This window comes from Colossoma macropomum, unplaced genomic scaffold, assembly GCF_904425465.1.
Source record: "Colossoma macropomum unplaced genomic scaffold, Colossoma_macropomum, whole genome shotgun sequence".
Classification (NCBI taxonomy): domain Eukaryota; kingdom Metazoa; phylum Chordata; class Actinopteri; order Characiformes; family Serrasalmidae; genus Colossoma; species Colossoma macropomum.
Genome location: NW_023494791.1, coordinates 48,869,850 through 48,893,904, shown reverse-complemented (window position 1 = coordinate 48,893,904; position 24,055 = coordinate 48,869,850). Strand labels below are relative to the sequence as shown.

General features: G+C 41.1%; 1 protein-coding gene across 4 annotated transcripts in view; it reads left to right on the top strand.

Annotated features, from left to right (window-relative positions):
• The window catches only part of slc8a3 (solute carrier family 8 member 3), a 97,104-nt gene that overhangs the window by 15,971 nt on the left and 57,078 nt on the right, over positions 1-24,055 (top strand). For all 4 annotated transcript variants that reach the window (XM_036575242.1, XM_036575244.1, XM_036575243.1 and 1 more), the window contains exon 2: positions 18,487-20,356. In XM_036575242.1, coding sequence (XP_036431135.1) covers positions 18,570-20,356 — 1,787 coding nt within the window. In that variant the 5' untranslated portion in view covers positions 18,487-18,569. The remainder of the gene's footprint in view (positions 1-18,486; positions 20,357-24,055) is intronic.

The window sequence follows — 24,055 nt, the reverse complement described above, 5'->3', positions numbered from 1 at the left end:
ACTTATATTTCTTGCTTTCCCCCTTGTCACTTATTTCTAAATAAAAAGGGGAGGAAAGCAAGTTGCTCATTAAAAAAAGGGCCTCAAAAGTAATTAAGTCTAGCGGTTGAAACAGGGATGAAGTAGGGATATGTTTACCACCAAACATTCAGTGGTTGTATGAACCCATAATTCATATTGATATTAAATAATTTGGCAGTAAAAAGCCCTGTGTCTGTAGCCCCAATATCTAGACCCTTAACTCACCCCTGGGCAGCTCCAGTTCTGGACAGACAGAGACGCTATCAGCATATGCCATGTCTCATATATGGAGGCTTTTCAGTCAAACAGAGTAAAGTCACCTATACGGACTTTAGTTCTGCACGTGTCGACTCTTTTTTGCCTCTGTTTTGTTGGCCTACGTGTCTCCACCCGTACTGGGGAAGCGGTTGTGATTGTGTTTGTTTATAAACAGTGTGTCCTGGTGGGAATCTGCCAAGGTGGAATATTTAAAGTGACCAAAGACTTAGCGTGTAACTGCCACGGAGTCTGAAACACTCAGCACAACTCTCCTTCACTGCCAGCTTGTCATTTGTTCATTAGTGTGGCAGTGGCCGCTCAGCTTACGTCACACAGCATCAGCTGGTATCGGATGTTGGTATTGATGAATTTTTATGAGTGTGAGTAAATAAGCATGTACAGGCCTGATACCTGATACTAGTGAACGCCAGGCATCTCATTGTTGAACTCAAGACAAACGTAGATAAGCTGTCTACACTGATGACGCTCTCCTCTGATAATCATCCATTTTCGGCAGCACTGCGGTCACCGTGCCAGCGTTTATGCGGCTTCATGTTGCTGCCAATCCGTACCGCTCTGAGGTGTGGAACTATGTCTGGCTGATGATGGCCTTCCATCAGCTCAGCACTGCCTCTCTCTCACCTCCTGTGAAAATTTGCACTTGAACTCTCCGCAAAGACCACATTGACAGCACTCGCCCTGAAACGGGAAAGTGTTTTGAAGCTCTAGAGGAACTCAGAATTGTTCACAGTGGTGGAGATGAGAGTGTCTCAGTGTAAAGCTGGTTGGTCTGCTTTTCTCTTCACTGAAGAAAAATTCAGGCCTGCCAGAAACTCCTCAGCTGTGACCGGCTGCTTACGCAGGACCTACGCTGCCCATCAAAAGTTTGGAGACTCCTTTTTAAATCCAAAAGTTCGTGTTCTCTTTAAAGTTGTGTGATAACTGACAATATTAAAGCCTGATCAGGTGTTAGATTGAGGAGGGTCTAATTGCAGTCCCATATGAGGGTGGCAGACACTCATGCAGTTATACGTTGACTATGCATGGAATTTATGTGCTAAGGCACTTAATTTTAAATGATTTATTTGTCATTTATCAATAAATGGAGGTTTTGCTTGTTTATTCGGTTCATTATGGTTAATATACTCTTTATAGCTCATTGGGTAAATATGCAGAAACAGTTCTTATAAGGAATGAGTGGCGTCATTACGGAAACACCTCAGCAGTTTGACTCTATTGGTTAGTTTGGGAATAGAGCCAAAGGCCACGCCCGCTTTATCCCCTTGTGATGTCAGCACTCATCAGCACTCAAACCTTCCAGTTGTTTAAAGCACCTCTGGACCATAAGAGGTTCGACTCAAGCTTTTAAGGGGAAGGCAGAGTGTCCACAGAGCTCTGTCTGGAGTCTCTGAGTCTCACTGTGAATACTCATCACTAACCTCAATTCAGAAGGCATATAGGGCAGGATTGCTTTAATAATAACATAATATTTCTTCTTTTATTTAAAATATTCTGGGGCTGGAAGGCCGTGAGAGTTCACCACTCAATATTAAAGTCTGTCTGAGCGCATAAAATTTCATACTCGTACAAGAACGATGGGCCGTGACCTCGTGACCTCCAGTCTGCATCGCAGCCGCTCCGAGACGGTGCTTTGGAAAGAGCTTAAGCAGCGATCAGTTCATAATTGCAGCTTTAATCTTCTGAAGTTTAGAGTTGTTATTGTCATTTTGCCATATTCTGTTTAAATGGCACAGTTACTCAAACGTAAGGACTTAAATACATAATTAATTGCATATAATCACATTTACATTCTGTAGCGACAGGTTTGAGTCTGACTGTTTGGTTTATTATGCTATCAAACGATAATAAGAGCACAGTCAAAAGTAATGCATTTTAAATTGTTATATTCCTTATGATAAAATAAAACAGCTGTAACTTTAATGCTCACTTTAAACCGCATGAACTATTAGCCAAAGCTAACGGCAGCCAGTGTTACTCATAATCCATTACAAATGACTGATTACCTCCCTCTGCAGTGGGATTACTTTACTCATTACTGCCTGTACTGAGTACTCTCACTACTCCTGACTTTACTCCTGAGTTACTTTCCCACTGTATAGGAGAAAACACTGTCTTTTACAGTAGTAACAGTAGCCGGTGTAAATTCTGTCTGTGTGTCTGTCTGTCTGTCTATCTATCTATCTATCTGTCTGTCTGTCTGTCTGTCTGTCTTATTTCCAGACAAATTTTACTTTAGCGATTTCAGTAAGTTAAATTATTTCAGTATATTGGCTGATAATTTTGAGTGTTTCAAGCATATTTCTTACAACATGCAAAATGATCTGCCAATATAGTGAGATAACTTAACCCCTTAAATGTCCACGGTGGGCCCGAAGTTTTATTACACACTTCTATAACCTACGAACAGCTCAGCCTTTTTGCACTGAAGTTCCTGTAGTTACTGAATAATAAGCTTTAGTGTGTAATAAACCTGAGATTTTAAAGGGTTAAATTACTCAAATCATCTAAACCAGGGGTGTCCAAAGTCCGGCCCAAGGGCCAAATGCGGCCCACGGACAGATTTTATTTGGCTCCCGGCTTCTGTTTTACGGTGTATTGTAAGTGGTCCACCATTCAGTACGTTGCAGTTCTTACTTTCACCTGATGGTGGCAGCTGACCGGACCTGCAGCTTCATTTACTTAACTACATTTAGTCAAGTCTACAGACTAAACTCTGAAAACTGACGATTTTGGCGAGATGGAAAACTTCTTATCAGAGCAAATTCATCAGTTCAGTAAATATTAACCCTTTCATGTCGAACAAAAACGCGGCTACACTGTTTTATGTAAAGAACATAACCTAACAAAACCGAAAATGTATAGATTTTTGTTTAGTTTCTCACAAATTATATTCTTCAACAAATAAACACTTGAATATGATTAATAGATTAGACATGATGTATTGTTACTCTTAAACACACACACACATCATCTAAACCGCTCATCCTTCTGGGTCGCGGTGGGGTGCTGGAGCCTATCCCAGCTGTCATCGGGCGGAAGGCAGGATACACCCTGGACAGGTCGCCAGTCCATCACAGGGCAGACAGACAGACATACACATTCACACCTAGGGGCAATTTAGCACGTCCAGTCAGCCTGACTGCATGTCTTTGGACTGTGGGAGGAAACCGGAGTACCCGGAGGAAACCCACACAGACACGGGGAGAACAGGCAAACTCCACACAGAAATGACCCTGGTCACCCGGCCGGGAATCGAACCCAGGCCATTCTTGCTGTGAGGCGACAGCGCTACCCCCTGCACCACCGTGCCGCCTACTCTTAAACAATTTCATTATTTATTATAAGCGCTTATCGATCCAAACTGTGCTGAATGAACAATCCAGCAATAAAATACAGTGATTTATACAGTAATAGGAAACACTGCATCTCACAGAAAGCTCAGATTCTATTTGTGACATTTTGAAAACTTAATATTTTGAGTCATATGTGAATAATCATTAGTATTTAACACAGTACCATTCGGCCCTCTTTGAAAAAGGTTTGGACACCCCAGCTATAAATCAAGTAAAAAGTGGTTAAAAATGGGTTAAATAACCTTATAACAAGGTTACGTCACTCTCAGAGGGAGAAATATTAGGTATATTGGCCATATTTAAGATGATTTTACTTGCTAAGGTACCATTTTTTTCTGCTGTTGTCCAGCTGTTGAGTGCAGTCTGACTGTAGCAGCTGTTTTCTCTGCAGGTTCACTGCCGTGACTTTGTGTTAGGACTTCCTAAGTTTAGGGGGCGTGTTTGTGTGAGGGGGGTGTTAATGACCCAGTGTGCCCCTGTAGTTGGTACCTGTATTTGGCTGAACTTTCACGTTTCTCTGTTACTTTGGCGTCGGCACTGCGTCGGCGCTGTGTGGCTCTGGTCGTGAGCGATGCGGCTCACTGCTGGTCCTGAGAGGACGGATCAGTGTGCGGTAATTACAGCCGGTTAATGCTGCATTACACACAGATTTAACACGCCTCACACCGCGCTCCGGACCGAGAGGGATTCCAGAGCCGAATCCCTGGATCTGAGGCTGAATCCTCTTCAAATTCAGAATCATAGGCTGCTGCGCTGAGAGTCACTGACTAAAGACCAGGTTTAACAGAAGTCCTAAATTTGGACGAAGACTGAGATTCTGCTGAGTGAACTGACAGTCAGTCAGTCAGTAAAGCTGTTTACCCAACATTACACTACTGCAGTCTGTCTGTCTGTCTGTCTGTCTGTCTATCTGTCTGTCTGTCTGTCTGTCTGTCTGTCTCTCTGTCTATACATCTATCTAACTGTCTGTCTGTCTGTCTCCTTGTCTATCTGTCTGTCTCTCTATCTGTCTGTCTGTCTGTCTGTCTGCCTGTCTGTCTATCTATCTATCTATCTATCTATCTATCTATCTATCTATCTATCTGTCTGTCTGTCTGCCTGTCTATCTGTCTGTCTGTCTGTCTGTGGAGGGTTGATTAAATGTTTATATTCTGTGTGCTTGAATACGTTTTTAAACTTTATTTTTGAATCTTATTTATAAAAGCCGTTAAGATGTGTTTGTAGATGAAATGTGATTGTTCTTTGAAATCATGCATAAATTTACAGGTACACTTATTTGTTTAGCAGACGCTCTTATCCACACACACACACACACACACACACACACACACACACACACACACACACAGAGCGAGACCACCTGCTGTCGCTGCGGCGTGTGTGTGTGTGTATTTTTAAGACAGTGATTCCAGTGAGTTTCGCGTAAAGATATTCAGGTCCCTCACGCTCAGCTCTGTTACCATGGCAACAGGCCCAGACTCCCCCAGACGAATCAGACCGGAGTGAGAAAAAAAAAGAAAATATCCCGGCAACCAGCCGCTCATGAGAAACAGCTCTGATGAGCAATTTACGCTTAAGAGCCGGAGAACAGCGCTGGAAATTAAAGCTGCACTCCGTAAGATCATTTTCCTCTTTTCAATCAGGCCGACGCACGAGCAGCGCTCCGAAATCAGCTCAGCGCAATTTATACCCACATTTTTATTACTTTATTACTTTACTGTAGCTTAGACTGAGCAATCAAGAGGTGCAGAGAGTCAAAAGCCCATTACAACGGAAAAGTGTTCAGCCTGCGGGTGGTGCGATATATCGTGCGTTGTTACTGCGATACTTTCACAGTAATGATATATAATCGTAGGTGACTTTAAAATGCTGCAACATGTAATTAACGTAATAACATCTTTAAGAATATATGGAGAGTTACACTGTCGTTATTTGAGTGTCTTGTTTGCTAATTTTGATCCTGATATTTGTCCTTTTGCAATATGGTTACATTGCAAAAGGTGATGATATGCAAATGAGCCTCAAACCACTAAAAATTGACCAATCAGAGGGTACAGTGAGTCAAAAGAGCATTAAAATAAAAAAATATTCAGATTAGCAGCGGTGCAATGTATTGTTTGTTAAGCATTATCATTAGACTTTTTCTAATATTAATTGATATTGATTTACATAACAGAAGGTTAATTAAAATATTTGCTGAATATATACAGAAATATATAATATGAATGTTAAATATTAAATATTTAAATCCTAAAACCATGTTTTATGTGACTATTCTAATGGTTAGTAGTGCAAAATTTGTCCTGCGAAAACTGCAAAATGCAAATGAGCCCCTAATCAATGGATAGAGACTGACCAATCTGGTGATGTCGAGAGTCAGAAAGGGATTAGAATGAAAAATTATGTAAATTAGTAGTGGTGTAATATGTCTATTTGTACGTTTGTGATACGATATGTATCACAGGAGGCTGCGTTATGCAAATAAGTTCTCTAAAGACTGAATAATCAAGAGGTGCAGAATGTCGACAATTGATTATAGTGGAACGTTAATCAGATTCTGATTTGGAGCTGCTCAGTATACGATGTATTTATCATCATCATTGTGATATTTATAGATGAAGGTTGCAATATGCAAATGAGCTTCTGGCCAGTCAGTAAAGCTGAGCAATCAAGAGGTGCAGAGAGTCAAAAACACAATGAAATGTAAAGTTATTCAGATTAGGAGAGCAGCGTGTTGTTCGCTAGTTTGTTATACGGCTTTTTGCAGTGCTGATATCTCACAGAGAGCTACGGTATGCAAATGAGCCTCTAACCAATCACTGCATTTCTCTGAGGGGGTTTGGATGAATCGAGGGATTCGGGTGATGCAACAAACGCAAAATCATTTTTGTTTAAAATAATGCAATAATGCGCAATGCGTATCGCAACATGTAGCAATATAATTGCAACACAGTTTGTCCATTGTGAAGAATTAATGAGGCTGAGCTGAAAAAAAGCCCCGTGAGGCGACGCTGCTCGACACGGATGACCATCACAAATGACAAAAGAAAGGTTTAAAGGAGAAATCCACTGATTTTACAGTGGTGGTGATAGGAACCAGGGGTCGCCATGACTACAACACAAATATAGACATTTTATTTACTATCCAGAACCACCAGTGAACCTACACGAGTCTTCTGAGTTTATATGGAATGTTGATGATGGAAAATAGTGGAAAATCTGAAATAATAAGTTTTCTTTGGGGACTATTTTGCCTCACAGCGCCCTGCATGTATCCCTCCACCATGAATGGAGTTTAAGTTCTCTAAACTATCATAAAACAGTGTCTCAGTCATCAGGCAGTGAATTCATAACCATTTACTGTAGGAACTTTCTGTGAGGGAGCTTTTAGAGGTGGACGTCTGGTTCCTATCACCACCACTGTGAACAGTTCTGACACTCTTAAAAAAGATGGTTCTTCATGGGTTCTTTATTAAAGACAGTAGTTCTATATAGAACCATGAACACTCAAAGAATTATTTGTGTGCTTAGACGGTTCTCTGCATGGTGAAATTGTTCTTCAGATTGATGGAGAATGTGTTGTATGTAGTTCAATATAGAACTTTTTTGAAAAGGGTTCTTCTATTGTTACAAGCTTGACATCGTAACTATAGTAGAACGCTTTTTGGTGCTTTATAGAACCATATACAACACATCAGTTCTCCATCAGTCTGAAGAACAATTTCACTGTGCAGAGAACCATTTAATCATGCAAATGATTCTTTGAGTGTTCACGGTTCTGTGCAGTTGTCTTTACTAAGAATGTAGAACGGAGCGTTTCACACCAAACCACTCTGAATGACTTTGTTTACATCTTATCCGTTTGATTGTGCAGACAATTTTGAAAAAAATGGGTGGAATTCTCCTTCAATAGTGTTAATGTGTAAACTGTGTAATGTTGTATCAGTATTGAGCAGCATGCGGTCAGTAACATCTCGCTCTCTGCTCTTTTATAAAAGTGGACGTGTGGTTGGATTGGTCTGCTAAAGCTGCCTGAAGCAGAGGACGATATTATTGCCCTCTTTCTTTCTTTCTTTCTCTCTCTCTCAGAAATAAAAGCATGAGTGAGGAGAAGGCGGCTGTGTCCCACACAGAGTTGTGAGCTAAAAGAGACTCTAAAGCTCAGACAGAACCCCCCAGTTTCCCCCCCTTTACCTCAGATATAGTCTGTCAGCTGAGACGGGTTTGGTGTCTGAGGTTTGCTTCTTTAGTTTTAGCGTTTGAGCTGTGAGGCTAATGTAGCTAACAAGCAAAGGAATCTTATACCCACCGATTAGCATCATGCCTAAATCATCACAGGCTGTGTTGTTGTTCCGTGTCTCTAACAGACTTGATGATGTGGTTTCTGACACTGTATGACTCAGTAGCCACAATTACACGCCTGATAATCAGTTAATGATCTGACTGATCGCTCAGTGGGAATAGAAAACCTCCTCAGAATATCGGAATAGTCCAGTCCGATTGAGGCCATTCGGAATACAGTTTCTATCTGATTGATCAAGGTGGGTAATCCTGTAAATAATCCGTTAAATAGAATAATATCCGTGTAAACGCCTGTATCTGATTACATTTCCAGTCGTAAAGTTTGCGTACGTTCTGCGCATGTGTATCTGCGAAGTTTATAACGTTTAACATGGCGGAGCAGAAACTGGTCTGCAGAGGAGACGAAGTTTATGCTTCAGACTTTAAAAGACTTAAAAACGGTCAGCAGGCCATCATATCATGTATGGTAATATTAGGTTTTTGCCATATCGTCCAGTCTTAAAGGGGAATACCACCAACTTTTTAAAATTTCTGCATAACTAAAAGGTTAAGATGTAAACAGAGTGGCTCAGAACTTACTGAGTCAGAACTGTTCACAGTGGTGGTGATAGGAACCAGACGTCCACCTCTAAAAGCTCCCTCACAGAAAGTTCCTACATGAAATGGTTTTGGAAATGGTTCATGGAATTTTCCATCATCAACATTCCATATAAACTCAGAAGACTCATGTAAGTTCATAGGTTCAGTGTCTATATTTGTGTTGTAGTCATGACGACCCCTGGTTCCTATCACCACCACTGCAAAGACATCTGAACCATTTCACACCAAACCACTCTGAATCACACGTTCATCTTAGTCACTGGAATTTTGAGAAATTGGTGATATTCCCCTGTAAATCTCAGGCTCTTTTGTTGTGTAGGTGGTGCTTTAATGATTTTGGTGCAATATTAAACACGGATCGCAGTAAAATCATTTAAAGCAGCAGTGTGTGTGTGTGTGTGTGTGTGGCGTGTGTGAGTGTGTGTGTGTGTGTGTGTGTGAGCGTGTGTGTGTGTGTGTGTGTGTGTGTGTGTGTGTGTGTGTGGATGGAGAGTCCTGAGATGCCATCGCCTCCCTCCACATTCACACACACACACACATTACATAACCCTCTCCTCTCTGCGCTCGCTGTGTCACAAAATATCACGTTTGTTTATCCGTTAGTGTGACTGAAATGCTGCACTAAAGCTTTATTATTTAAAACGCTTTGCTTCGTGTCCGGCCTGCTGGAGAAAAGACCGACTCAACACCAAACAACCTTTTATTTCCTCTGTCTTCGGCCTCAGAGTTACAGTGGCTGTTTTAACTGTTGGAAATGTGATACAGAGGGGCCGATTCAAGCCAAATTGTACACGAACGATTCTAATTAATTAGTTAAAAAAACAACGCAATAAAGTATTCAGATCTTAGATATTTACAAAGATTATGCTATAGGCTATTTAAACGCAAGACATTACTAGAGATGGTAATTAGCTGTATCTGTCGCTGCTGTCATTTTTCAGTTTTTGACATAATCTGAAAATGATTGTTGTCGTTTACATTGTGTGTACATCTCACGATGAATGAAAACGGCTGAAAGAAAGTCTGGTTCCATTGACTTACATTAAAAATCAAATATGTTTTTTCCTTCTCCTGTAAAGTTACCATTTTGAAAATATGAGGTTTTGTTCCGACAGCAGCGATATGCAAAGTCATCATTCATAGGGTGCTTTCTATTGAGTGTTGTCTGTAAATTTACACTTGTGAAAATAATACTTACATTTTTTTGCTTCTTTCATGTTCTTTAAAGGTGCAGTATGTAAGATTTAGGGATAAAAGTAAACAAAGATGGAATATAATAATCAAAACCATGTTCTCATTGGTGTCTAATCACCTGTGACTACGAATCGTTGTGTTCTCGTTATCTTAGAATGAGCCCTTCAGATCTACATAGGGAGCAGCTCCTCTTCAACAGAGGCTGCTGCCGCCACCATGTTTCTACAGGAGCCCAGAACAGACAAACCAAACTGTGCCTCTAGGGGGCACCTTTCACACTTTAACGGTGAAGCAGCAGCTTGAATTAGGTGGCGCTGTAGCTCCAGACGTAGAGAGAAGAAGAATCAGTGGTTGCTGCCAGTTCTGCTGACCATTTTGTGCTGTGAGACGTTTGAGAACCCAAATTCTGACAAATGGAGGATCAGACTTATTATTTAGCACAAGAAAAAGCGAGAGAGGATGAATCCTCACCATCAAAGAAGAGAAAACACAAAGAAGAAAAAGAAATCAGGACAGACGACGGCAGAAAAACCTGATGCCACCGTTGGTTTTCCTACATGCTTGAAAAGGGAGGGGTGAGGGAGGGGGATTCAGCTGGTTGCTATCTGCAACCTCACCACTAGAGGCCACTAAACTTACACACTGCGACTTCAAGATTGTTTTGATTTCTTTCAAAGTGAAGTTGACAGATTCAGATTTATCGTGAGATTATTTTTTATTACCGAAACACTAACATTTTTAGTCAGTGGGTGGATTCTTATTTTAGCCACGCCCTCTATCTTAGAGCAGGAAGTGAGGCCGCATCCCTGTCCCTCATGGCCACATGGTGTGCAGTTAGATCCCATTGTTTTGAAGTAAATGAGTCCCAAAGTCTGAAAATCAGTGTGGAACATTAAGAATCGCCATATTTTCTGCAGTTCAGCACTTTTTAGTGTTTTAATGTAAAATATGATGATTTTCTGTGTGAACAGCTGTTCAGAGCTGTGTTTGCTGGTCATGGCTAAAAACTGTACTGAGCTACAGTTGTCACCACTGAAACAGTCACTACTGAAACATTTGGTAAAGGTTGGGTAGTTATGATTGTTTTGGAATGTTCAATCATTAGTTTTAATAAAATAATCATAAGTAAGGTTTAGAGTCACTCAGAGCAAAAGGGTTTTAGTCTAAAGTCTAAGATCAGCTAAAAGACCCAAATGTGTTTCAGCTCTGACTTAAAATGATCTGTATAATAGTTATTAAGAGTCAATAAATGATCCAGTAAATAATCTGATCATTCTAATCCTGTTTAAAGGACCCGTTTCCTAATTTTCTTGCCTGTTATTTTTACCCTACTTATGTTTGTGTAGTTTTATGTATCATTTTCATTTTACAGGGCCATTTTCTAACCTCTCTTTATCCCTCGTCTTTAAGACTGGGTATAAGCTTCTGTTTCTTGTTAGCAATTAGCCTCGCAGCTCCAGTGCTGAAGCTAAAGAAGCAAAACTTTAGACACATCTTGCCTGATTTGATTTGGGGGGGGCTGCTGGCTTTTGATTGAACTGTCGCTTTAAAGCGCAGATGTAGAGTGTGTGTGTGTGTGTGTGTGTGTGTGTGTGTGCGTGTGTGTGTGTGCGTGTGTGTGTGTGTGTGTGTGCGTGCGGAATATTCAGTGATGGATAATGTATGTGCAGCTTTTCTGTTTTTCTGTCTGAACGGTTGGACGATTTTCTCTGTAGAACATCTAAACAGGGACTTTAACATATGTATATGTATGTAGATGTGTGAGTATGTATGTAGATGTGTGAGTATGTATGTAGATGTGTGTATGTAGGTATGTATATGCGTGAGTGTGTGTGTATATGTGTGTGCATGTATGTATATGTATGTAAATGTGTGTGTGTCTATGTGTGTATCTATATGGGTATGTATATGTGATATGTGTGTGTATATGTACGTACATGTGTGTGTGTGTGTGTGTGTGTGTGTGTGTGTGTGTGTGTTGATCTATCAGTGCTCTAACAACTGTGAATCACTCTGTAACACACTGAGATGCTTCAGTGAACTTGAACCTGAGAAAGGGAGAAAGAGAGAAAATACGGAAAGGGAGAAAAGAGAGGGAGAGGAGAGAAGGGAGAAAGAGGGAGAAAAGAGAGGAGAAAAGAGGGAGAGGAGAAAAGAGACAGAAGGGAGAGAGAGAGAGAAGAGGGAGAGGGAGAAAAGAGAGGGAGAGGAGAAAAGAGAGAAGGGAGAGAGAGAAAAGAGGGAGAGGGAGAAAAGAGAGGGAGAGGGAGAAAAGAGGGAGAGGAGAAAAGAGGGAGAGGGAGAAAAGAGAGGGAGAAGAGTTAATGCCTCTTTAATAGTCACAAGGCATTTGCTTTTTTGCTGCTTATTGTCTCTCCTTTCTCTCTCTCTCTCTCTCTCTCTCTCTCTCTCTCTCTCTCTCAGCCTCACGTTGTCTGATTCTTTTCATCCAGCAGGGCAGGACAGTAAAAGGCTGAAAGGAGGCAGAAGGACAGAGCGAGAGAGACAGAGCGAGAGAGACAGAGTGAGAGAGAGGGGAAGGAGGGACAGGGAAAGAAGGAGAGAATGAAAGAAGGAGGGGAGCGGAGGATCGGTGTGGTGTTCTGTGCCCCCGGCTGCTCTCGTCTGCTCTAAAACCGTTTTTCCCTCATTAGACCACATCAGTCCGTCTGTCTGTGTTTGTTTACTGATCTGAGGGTTTATGTGTTTATTAAGACTTCAGCTCCGTGATCTTCCAGTCCAGCGTGGTTCTGCTGAGAGAGAGAAACGTGGAACGTACCACAGCTGTACTAACAGAACATACCATAATTACACTAACACGTGGAACGCTCAGCATGTGAACCGATCCTGTGGAATGTTCTAATACTTTAATAACCGTACCATGATAACAGGACGAGAGGGTTTGTACACTATTAAAAAGATGGTTCTTCAAGGGTTCTTTAGTGAAGACAGTAAAAAAACACTCAAAGAACCGTTTGCATGCCTAAATGGTTCTTTGCGCAGTGAAACTGTTCTTCAGATTGATGGAGAATGTGCTGTATATGGTTCTGTGTAGAGACTTTTTAAAAATGGTTCTAAATAGCAGCAAAAAGGGTTCTGCTGTTGTTACAAGCTTGACATGGCGGAACCCTTTTTAGTGCTTTATAAAACAATGCACATTCTCCATTGATCTGAAGAACCATTTCACCATGCCAAGAACCATTTAAGCATCAATGGTTCCCTATAAAATCTTTCTGAAAATGGTTCTAAATAGCACCAAAAAGTGTTCTGCCAGTGTTACAAGCTTGACATCATAACAATAGCAGAACCCTTATTGCTGCTGTATAGAACCAGAACACACCCTCAATCAGTCTGAAGGACTATTTCACCATGTGAAGAGCTATTTAAGCATGAGTGTTTTTATATAGAACCTTCTTGAAAACGGTTCTGTATTACGCCAAAAAGGTTCTGCTGTTGTTACAAGCTTGACATCATAAACAATAACACTTTTTCTACAATATAATTTTAGAACAATTTTGGTGCTAAATAGATGCAAACAACCATTGTAAGCATGCAATTGGTTCTTTGAGTGTTCTTGGATCCGTATAGAACCAATGTCTTTACTAAAGAACCCTTGAAGAACCATCTTTTTTAAGAGTGTAGATTGGGGCTGTGCCACAGCTGCAGTGTTTTATGCTTTAGTGAAATTTGGAGTTTATACTTAAATATTCTGTTTGTTTCATAATTCATAATTAAAATGAAGCTGGAAACACTAACTTAGAAAATAAACACCAGCTTGGTTTGTTTTTCAGACAGATTTTCATTAAAGTAGAGGACAGTAAACGTGTTAATGACTTAATTCTAAAATATGACTCTTTAAATAAAGCGCCGCTTGTTTCTGTCATTTTGGCCTTTTGGTTCCGATCAGGAGTGGAAATGAGCTGAAAGTGACGGTAAAGCAGAACAGTGGAGAACAGTGGAGAACAGTGGAGAACAGCGTGAGTGTGCCTGTGCTGTAATAAAGGTTGCGGTTCTCCCTGCAGGCCGTTCTCCCATTTAACTAATAATGAGTGTGATTATTCTGGTGGAGTCTGGGGGAGACCCTGAGCGCCGGTGTAGGGGGCTGGAGGGGGCGTGGCTAATGCAGCATTCATACATTCATTCATTCATCATCTTTAACCGCTTAATCTTTAAATCCTTCTTAAGGCATTAGTTTAGTCTTTGCTGTTATACTGGTGTGCACATAAATGCAAAAGGGTTCTATATAGTACCAAAAAGGATTCTTCTATTGCGACAAGCTTGACAGCATAACAAAAGCAGAACCCTTTTTGGTGCTATGTAGGACCATAAACGCTCAAAGAATACTTTGCATAAATAAAGGGTTCTTTACATCATGAAAGGGCTCTTTAGATTGAGGGAGAATGTGCTGGAGATTATTCTGTATAGGACCTTTTTAAAAAGGTTCTACACAGCATGTAACATGATGCTAATCTGCTGCTAGTCCTCTATAACAGCTTGTTGGATGCTAAAAAAGTGAATTGTCCAGAATATTTTTACAAATATTAAAAATGTAACTTAAATCAAAATAAGCAGAAGAGCTGTTTTATTCAGCAAAACCAACGAAAAGAATAAAAATTACAGCTAGCAGAAAATGCTATGAGACGCTAGCAGTGAGTAGTGAAGAGGCTGAAACAATATAGAAGAAAAATGTATGTATACATATTTTCTTTCTCATATTTTAAATATGTATGTGCATTATTGGAAATGTTTGCAGAGTATAATTAAACATTCTTTAATATGTAATTAGATTGAAAGATATGCATGTATGTAGATTATATGTATGTAATGTATGCATATACGTTAAAAATATATAATACAAATTTCACAAATATATGTAAATATATTTCTTTTGCATCATTTCGAATATATTTGAGTCAGTTGTCTTTAATATGTGTTTATGTATTTTGACAGTGTGTTTTAGAGTTCTTTAGCACAGACTCCACAGTGCGAGAGTGAGCTACGCCGCTAAAGCACTGCGCTCCAGGAGTTTGAGGCTCCATTCAGCTTCTCTGTTAGCTGTGCGGTGTTATCCACGATGCTGACCGTGGAATCACCGTCTGTCAGAGAGTGTAGAAGCAGTGAGGAGCTGATTCCAGCAGTGCGGTTACACAATGCAGCGTGCACCGGTGGGCATTAGCATGGAGGCTAAGGCTAGTTAAGCTTGCTAACAGGATTATTGCAGTATACGCTGGTACAGGCGTACATGGCTTTAAAGAAGACCTGTTATCCTTTTCCGTTTTCTCTCTTTCCTTTAGTGTTGTAGCTTTTTGTTCATGTAAACGTTCTGCAGTTCCAAAGCTCAGCGTTCCCTCCAGAGGGAGAAACTCTCTCCCACAGAATCCACTTTTCTCAGCTGCCTGAAACGCTGCCTGGAATTCCAGCCCTTTTCCTTTGTTACAAGATGACATCATCTCGAAACACAGTCCTCACTGCCCGCCTACCGGCGAGCTCAGCCCCCCTCACACGAAGTTAACCCATGTTAACTGGAAGCGCTGCGGTGTTTAGACAGTAGACCCGGCACTGATTTTTTCCATGTGCCACACGCGTCACACAGCAAAATACACTGAAATAAGCTGTAAAAATTAAATAGAAAAATGTATTCAAAGTTTAGTGTAATTCATGACAAAATACTAGTTAAATATTTTGAGCTGCAGACAGATTTTCCCGGTTGGTCTACCAGGCTTGAAACTGTTGCCTAATCACAAGTCAGAACGCTGTCGAGGATAAACAAACATACCGTGTACTTTTATAATTGATATTTTATTGAGCAGAGTGACCGATGTGACCATTTATCCATCTGGAAAAAGGAACGTCTGTATAAGTTTCTCACTGCTCCGCAACACAAGCACTGTATGTATGAAGGGTCAGCGTCTTCGTGCTGCAGCATCGCTCACACCACGCAGAGGTAGCGTGTATGAATAAGGCCGAAGAACAGCCTCAGACGTATAAGGGCAGAACTAGTAGCAGGATTCCGGCAAAGTCCTTACAGGAAAATGTTCACACTGCCTGGCAGATATTTCCAACCGTACAAGACCAGACTCCTCTCTCTCCGAGACCAAAATACTCGAAACTGAAGGTCAAATTACTGTTTAAACACGTTTGAAATCGCTAATAAAATCTGACGGAAAAAATCATAAATAGTTTGTAGCGTTTGGCTCAGTAACACACAAAGAACGTGTTTTTTGGGTTGTACTGGCTTCTGCACGAAGAATCAGGGGAGGGGCTAGCAAGCTGATTGGCTCTTTTTTTTGAAGGGCGGGACTTTCTCTGTAAACAGGTGCCATGTTAAGTGTTCCAAGCTTTCCCCATTCATATTTCATCCAGTGACCGTCTCCTCCTCCTTTATAACTTCTGTGATGCCTCTGGCGGTTGACCAGTCAGAGCACACTGGGCTCATCAGGAGGCGGGGCTTAAAGATACAGGAGCTCTAACAGCGTTTTAGACGGAGGTGAACAGAGATGAACAGAATGAGGACAATAATGTGTTTTTGGAACGTTTAAGCTGTAAATCTGTTCTAGATCCCAAAATTAAAACTATAAACATTGAAAATAAGCATAAGAGGTCACCTTTAAATATGTTTCTCCTTCGCATGCACACTGCCCCCTGCTATGGGTGGGGTTTTGGTCAGCGTGTTGTTTTGGACATTGCTTAGTCTGGCAGCATTCAGTCTTGCTGTGTGAGGGTTTTGTGTCTCCACCACAGCAGTTTATAGAGGACACATTACATTAGGCTTCGATCTTTCAAGGTTTAATGTTTATTCATAAAGATATCAGATTCAGACTTTAATGACCAAGTGCATTTACACATTCAGCACTGTGCAAAAGACAGAGACCACGCTTTCGTTTGTTCAGTCAAAACATCTTAAAAAAGAGCTCTTCAAGGGTTCTTTAGTGCTTTAATGGTTTTCTGCATGGTGAAATGGTTCTTCAGATTGATGGAGAATGTGCTGTGTATGGTTCTATATAGAACTTTTTTGAAAATGGTTCTATATAGCACCAAAAAAATTCTTCTGTTGTAACAAGCTTGACTTGACATCAATAGAAAAACCCTTTTGGTGCTGTATAGAACCATTTTCCAAAAGGTTCTATATAGAACTATATACAACTCATTCTCCAACAATCAACAAGAGCAACAAGAACCCTGTAATCGGTTCTTTGAGTGTTCATGGTTATATATAGAACCATTTTCTTTACTAAAGAACCCTTGAAGAGCCATATTTTTTAAGAGCGTACACGCTTGACATCATAACAACATCAGAAGACTTTTTGGTGCTGTATATAAAAACATATATGACACACTCGTCATCAATCTGAAGAACGATTTCACCATGCAGAGAACCATTTAAGCATGAAATAAAGAACTTATGGTTCCAAATAGAACTAGCAAAATCCAGATGTTGCCATTTTACCCACACAATGTGATCCATTTTGGCTGCTTTTAGTCCTTTTAGGCTCTCTAGAAGCAAATAGAACAGGAATGGTACCAACTGGTTCATTAGAACGTGAGAAACATGTTTTCATTCCCACAGAGGGTTCCAAAAATAGCACTGGTCAGTATTTGGCTTTAAGAGTTGCTTCTAGCATGCTTGTTGCTCTCCTGGAGTGTTTGTTTCATTGCAAGTAAATTACCATAATAACCACAAATACCATAATGCCTTGCTGTAGCGGCCTCCTCAGAAACACTAGTATCTCCTTTAACAGGAGCTGCTGGGAGAATTACAGGAGTTTCACATAATTGTGTGAGATGTAATCAGAGACATTCAGAGTGGTTTGGTGTGAAATGGTTCAGATGACTTTACAGTGGTGGTGATAGGAACCAGGTGTCGCCATGACTACAACACAAATATAGACATTTTATTTACTATCCAGAACCACCAGTGAACCTACACGAGTCTTCTGAGTTTATATGGAATGTTGATGATGGAAAATAGTGGAAAATCTGAAATAATAAGTTTTCTTTGGGGACTATTTTGCCTCACAGCGCCCTGCATGTATCCCTCCACCACGAATGGAGTTTAAGTTCTCTAAACTATCATAAAACAGTGTCTCAGTCATCAGGCAGTGAATTCATAACCATTTCATGTAGGAACTTTCTGTGAGGGAGCTTTTAGAGGTGGACGTCTGGTTCCTATCACCACCACTGTGAACAGTTCTGACTCGGTAAGTTTCTCTAGAACAGAGCGTTTCACACCAAACCACTCTGAACCGCTCTGTTTACATCTTACAGGTAATTATTTGAACATTTTGGTGGAATTCGCCTTTACGTCTCCTTTTAGCTCTTTATAGCTACCCATATTAGTGAGCAACAATTAGCTTATAAAATCTAATTAATAATTTAAAATGAAATAAATATTTTTCTGTTTTTCTATCTATATTAAACCATCCTCTGTGTCCTCTATTGGTTTATGTTGTTCTACTGTATGTAAAGCCCTGTTGTAATTCTGTTCTTTTTGTTGTTAGCAGAACTGGACTTAATATTTCTCTGATAAAACAAACCGGTTTTGCTCAGTTGTCCACTTGCCCTGCATGAAATGTGCTCATTTTGTGACAGTGTAGTGTTTGTTATAAATATAAAGCTTTCCAGAGATGTGAGAGTCTTGTCTGATTGGCTAATCTGAAGTGTGTTGTCACTGTTGGCTGTTTGTAAACTTCTTGCATGTTGACTCTGATTGCGCTCATCGTTTCCGTCTCTTCTGCAGGCGGCGAGTTGCGTGTGGAGCCAAAGATCACCCAGTGCTGGATCTCAGAAGGACTTTAAGAGTGGACGGACCCTTGAGGGTGCATGGAGCGCTCAAGGACGACGCAAGGACGGCCGGGGACTCGGGCCTGCCTCTGGTTGGGCCTTGTCTCCGTGGCGACAACCTTTATGTGCACGGAGGCTCGGGCCTCGCCGACCTCCGACACCCCTGGCAATGTGACTTGTACGGAGGTATCGTCAAAATGCAAGCCGGGCATCATCTTGCCCATCTGGTACCCCGAAGACCCTTCCATGGGCGACAAGATCGCAAGGGTCATTGTGTACTTTGTTGCCATGATCTATATGTTCTTGGGCGTTTCTATCATCGCCGACCGCTTCATGGCAGCCATTGAGGTTATCACCTCTCAGGAGAAGGAGATAGTGGTCAAAAGGCCCAATGGGGAGACCACCACCACCACCATCCGGGTCTGGAACGAGACTGTGTCCAACTTGACCCTGATGGCTCTAGGATCTTCTGCTCCGGAGATCCTGTTGTCACTCATTGAAATCTGCGGCCATGACTTCCACGCTGGCGAGCTTGGCCCGTCCACCATCGTGGGCAGTGCAGCCTTCAACATGTTTGTGATCATTGGCCTGTGCGTGTCAGTGATTCCGGACGGTGAGGTGCGCAAGGTGAAGCACCTTCGCGTCTTCTTCGTCACGGCCGCTTGGAGCGTCTTCGCATACGTTTGGCTCTATATGATCTTGGCCGTCTTCTCGCCGAACGTGGTGCAGGTTTGGGAGGGCTTACTGACGTTAGCCTTCTTCCCCATATGTGTCTTGCTGGCCTGGGTGGCTGACAGGCGCTTGCTGTTCTACAAGTTCGCCCACAAAAAGTACCGTGCTGACAAGCACCGTGGCGTCATCATTGAGACGGAAGGCGAGCGCTCCAAAGGTGGTATTGAGATGGATGGAAAGATGGTCAACTCGCACTTCATGGACGGTGCCAACAGCAACCTGATAGGCTTGATGGAAGGCAAGGAAATGGACGAGTCTCGCAGGGACATGATCCGGATCCTGAAGGACCTCAAGCAGAAGCATCCAGAGAAAGATCTAGATCAGCTTGTGGAGATGGCCAACTACTACGCCCTGTCACACCAACAGAAAAGCCGAGCCTTCTACCGCATACAGGCAACACGTATGATGACCGGCGCTGGGAATATCCTGAAGAAACACGTGGCGGAACAGGCTAAAAGGAGCACGAGTGTCCAGGAGGTTCACGTTGAGGAGCCAGAGGACTTTGTGACGAGGATTGCCTTTGAGCCGGCTACATATCAGTGCCTAGAGAACTGTGGTGCCGCCCTGCTGACCGTCGTGCGCAAAGGGGGTGACGTTGCCAAGACCATCTACGTGGATTACAAGACAGAGGATGGTTCGGCTAACGCCGGCGCGGATTACGAGTTCACAGAGGGCACCGTGGTATTCAAACCTGGCGAGGTTATCAAGGAGATCACCATCGGCATCATTGACGATGACATCTTTGAGGAGGACGAGCACTTCTTTGTGCGGCTCAGCAACGTCCGCATTCTGGAGCTGGAGGACGAGGTACTGTCACCCAACAGCCTCCCGTACCCCAAGGCCGTGCTGGGATTTCCTGCTGTTGCAACAGTGACCATTCTTGATGACGACCATGCTGGCATCTTCACGTTCGAAAGCGAGTCCGTCCACGTAAGTGAGAGTGTGGGTGTCATGGAGGTGAAGGTACTGCGGACATCCGGAGCCAGGGGGACCGTCATCGTGCCGTTCCGAACAGTGGAGGGACTTGCCAAGGGAGGCGGAGAGGACTTCGAGGACACGTATGGGGAGCTGGAGTTCAAAAACGATGAGACCTGGTAAGAACTTTGGCTTCTAATACTGTAATGTGGCTGTTTTTCGATCATGCATGCTTGGGGTGTTTATAATGAAATGATTATGTAAGTCTGTTCCTCAGTTGGTACACTAGGTGGTGCTGTGTGCCCTTGATTTGCTAGAGGAGGAGAAGAAGTCTAGCTGTTCACTTGTAACACCACAAACCAACAGGCCAGTTAGAAGAGTTAGGTTGCATTAGCAATATTCATATGTATTCTTTAATATATTATATACAATTATTACAATTTTTTGTATGTTTCTATTATATATAGTTAGATATGTTTGTATACTGCATTCAAATAAGCCTTTTGTTTTTTCAGAAACAACAACACTTCAGTTAGCATTACAAAATTAGAACTTCATTCTGTACATTAATTTTATTAAAACTTTGTTCTGGATGTAAATTTTAATTAAAACTCATTCTGGCTGTTAATTTTATTAGAACTTCATTTGGGATGTTAATTTTTATTAGGACTCATTCTGGCTATTAATTTTAATAGTATTTCATTCCTGATAATTTAAAAAAAGTTTTCAAATATTAAATATTTTTAGAACTGCATTCTGGATGTTATTTTATTTAGAACCCGATTCTGGATGTTAATTTTCTTTATTTTTCAGAGCTTTGTTCTATATTTATCCTACTGAATTTATTTTACGCATTTATTTAAAACCAAGTTGGTTTGATTTTCTTGGTAACAGGGACTCCAGACGTTTTGAACATCAGTGTTGAGGTTTCCGGCTCTGAGTTTGTTCTAGATATGGAGGTGTGGATGCTGGTCTCTGCTGTGTAGAGCTGTGGTACTGAGCTGACTGTTTGTGTGATGGAGGCTGTATGAAGTTTAAGCCTTGTGTTTCTCTCAGCTCTGCTTTATGAACGGTGATGTGATGTGATACGTGTCTATATACAGTAAAGCGTGTCTGCTGTCTGTTCCTGGAACGTGTATCTGAGATGGTTGAGTGGACGGAGAGAGCAGAGCGTTCTGATTATTATGGTCTGGCGTTAAAGGGAACTCTGACGGTGAAGACATGTGTGCCTCAGTATGGTACACATGTCGAGTACTGTTGAAATGTGTCATATAAACCAAAAATACTTTATTCATAATCAAAAAAAGACAAAATCTTGTTGGTTAAATCATCTTAAACTTGGTCAAAATATCTATTTCTCATTTTGAGGTTAGTGTAAGAACATTATAAGACTACTGAATTTATGTGTTGTTAATTTATTTATTAAGATTTATTATTAACTTGCTGTAAGCAATGTAAACAAAAGTATCTGCCACGTTCACAACAGAAAAATACTGTAAACAAGACAAAACTGTCTAGAAATGAGTTAAATACTCTTAATATTCACTTAATACTCTCAAAATATGATTTAGTAGATTTAATAGATTCAAGATGATTTCACTTACCAAAAATTCATGAGCTTTTCGAAGATGGTTGTCTTATCCAGCCTCACAATACCTACATTTAGAGTCAGTTATTCATTCAGCCTAATGAGAAACTGTAGAACAGACTCAGTTTATACCACAATACCTACATTTAGAGTCAGTTATTCATTCAGCCTAATGAGAAACTGTAGAACAGACTCGGTTTATATCACAATACCTACATTTAGAGTCGGTCATTCATTCAGCCTAATGAGAAACTGTAGAACAGACTCGGTTTATATCACAATACCTACATTTAGAGTCGGTCATTCATTCAGCCTAATGAGAAACTGTAGAACAGACACAGTTTATATCACAATACCTACATTTAGAGTCGGTCATTCATTCAGCCTAATGAGAAACGGTAAAGTGGACGTGATTGAACGGCTGTGAATGTAGAGCTGGACGACCGTGTGGTTGGTCATTGATTAGCAGATCAGATTTGTGTAAGATAACCAGTAATTTAACTTTCTGATATCACAGATATGTGTTCAGTTCGGTTCCACACACACACACACACACACACACACACACACACATGCACACACACACACACACACACACGTGCACGCGCGCACACACACACACACACACACACACACACACAGTGAGTCAGTGAGGCTTTTGAGGTTCTGACGGTGTTGTGTGTAGGAGGGCTGTATCGAGTAAATATTCATACAGATCTATTAATAACAGCAATATTCTCTCTCTCTATCTCTCTCTCTATATATATATATATATACATATATATATATATATATATATATATATATATATTAGGGGTGCGGGAAAAAATCGATTCTTAGATGCGGAAGTGAACGATTCTGAATCGATTCACAAATGTCAAAAAACGATTTTCTAAATATTTAATTTAGAACGTAATGTTGACGGAACGTAAAAGGCGGAACTTGGAAGTGCGTAAGTGCAGCGCCTGGACAGTCTGTGGCGGCACATAACAAAAACAGAAATCCGACCGGCTCCCACTGCATTAAAGCCAGGTTAGGTCAGGAGTCACAGCACGAATGATAAGAAGAGCCATTTTGACCTTAGAATAAAATCAAACCAGCTTAGGAGCCACAACATTTAATGTCCAGTATGTCTCAGTGTGTGATGATGTCCTAGTCTGGGCTAAACAATATAAACGAAAACACAGATTTACTCCGCTCTGCTTTAAGCTTTAGCTCAGCTACAGCTGCTTTCCTCTCCGCCAGGAGACTTTTCCTCAAAAGGTGATCAGTTTCTTGTTAAAAGTCTCCCAATGTTCGACTGTTTTACGAGGCTGAAGTCGCTTCTTATTCTCCAGTTTCTTGTTCGAATTTACCCGTTCCACCTTAAATTCTAACTGAGGCGCCAAATGTAAATGCGACACCATTTAAGGTGGAACGGGAGAATTCAAAAGAGAAGCTGAATAAAGTCTTCGCCACTTTTGACTGTTTCACAGTCTCTCATTGTAGATTTAACGTACCAGGAAACCAACTGCGCTGCCTATAAATGTGAATAACGCATCGCTGCTGTGTGACCTGCAGTCTGCACGCCGGTTCTCGGTCGTTGCGAAACAGGGCTTCCGCGCTATGCTGCACACGACCCGTCTCAAAGACATTTACTGACACAGCGACCCCCCCCGTCTCTACAACGAGACCAAAACTGAAGTCATAATATCACTAAAGAAAACGGGTAGAATATCTGTAATGTGCTGCGTGGTCGTCCATCACCACTGGATCTTATTTCACCGTAACTGCGCATTTTATCACAGATGAGTAGCAGCAGCTTCTCGTGCTCCAAACAAGAGCACTGAATGAGAGCCTTCCAGTTCTCCTGCCACATCACTTCCATTTGTTTTATTAATAAAAGATATTGGAAGTAAATTCATTATGAATCATTACAGATACTTTGCTTTAAAACTACCAAGTCACTTTAAGTAACTCAGTGTTACTGTTATTTAGTCACTTTAAAATGTATATTTTCTCTATATTCTGTGTATATTCTGGGTATATTTTGTGTATATTTAATATATTTCAGTTTGTATTTTATATTTTACTTATTTACTTTCTGTAGTGTGATTATCTGAGCCTCACCACAAACATTTCAATGCATAAATGTCCTGACATGCTGTATAAGTGACAAATAAACTTGAAACTTGAACTCGAAACTTGAGCTCACACAGTGAGAGAATATAAATGCTATATAGAAAAAAGATGCATTGATAATCGTTTTATAATCGCATCGCAGCCTCTGAATCGTAATCGAAACGAATCG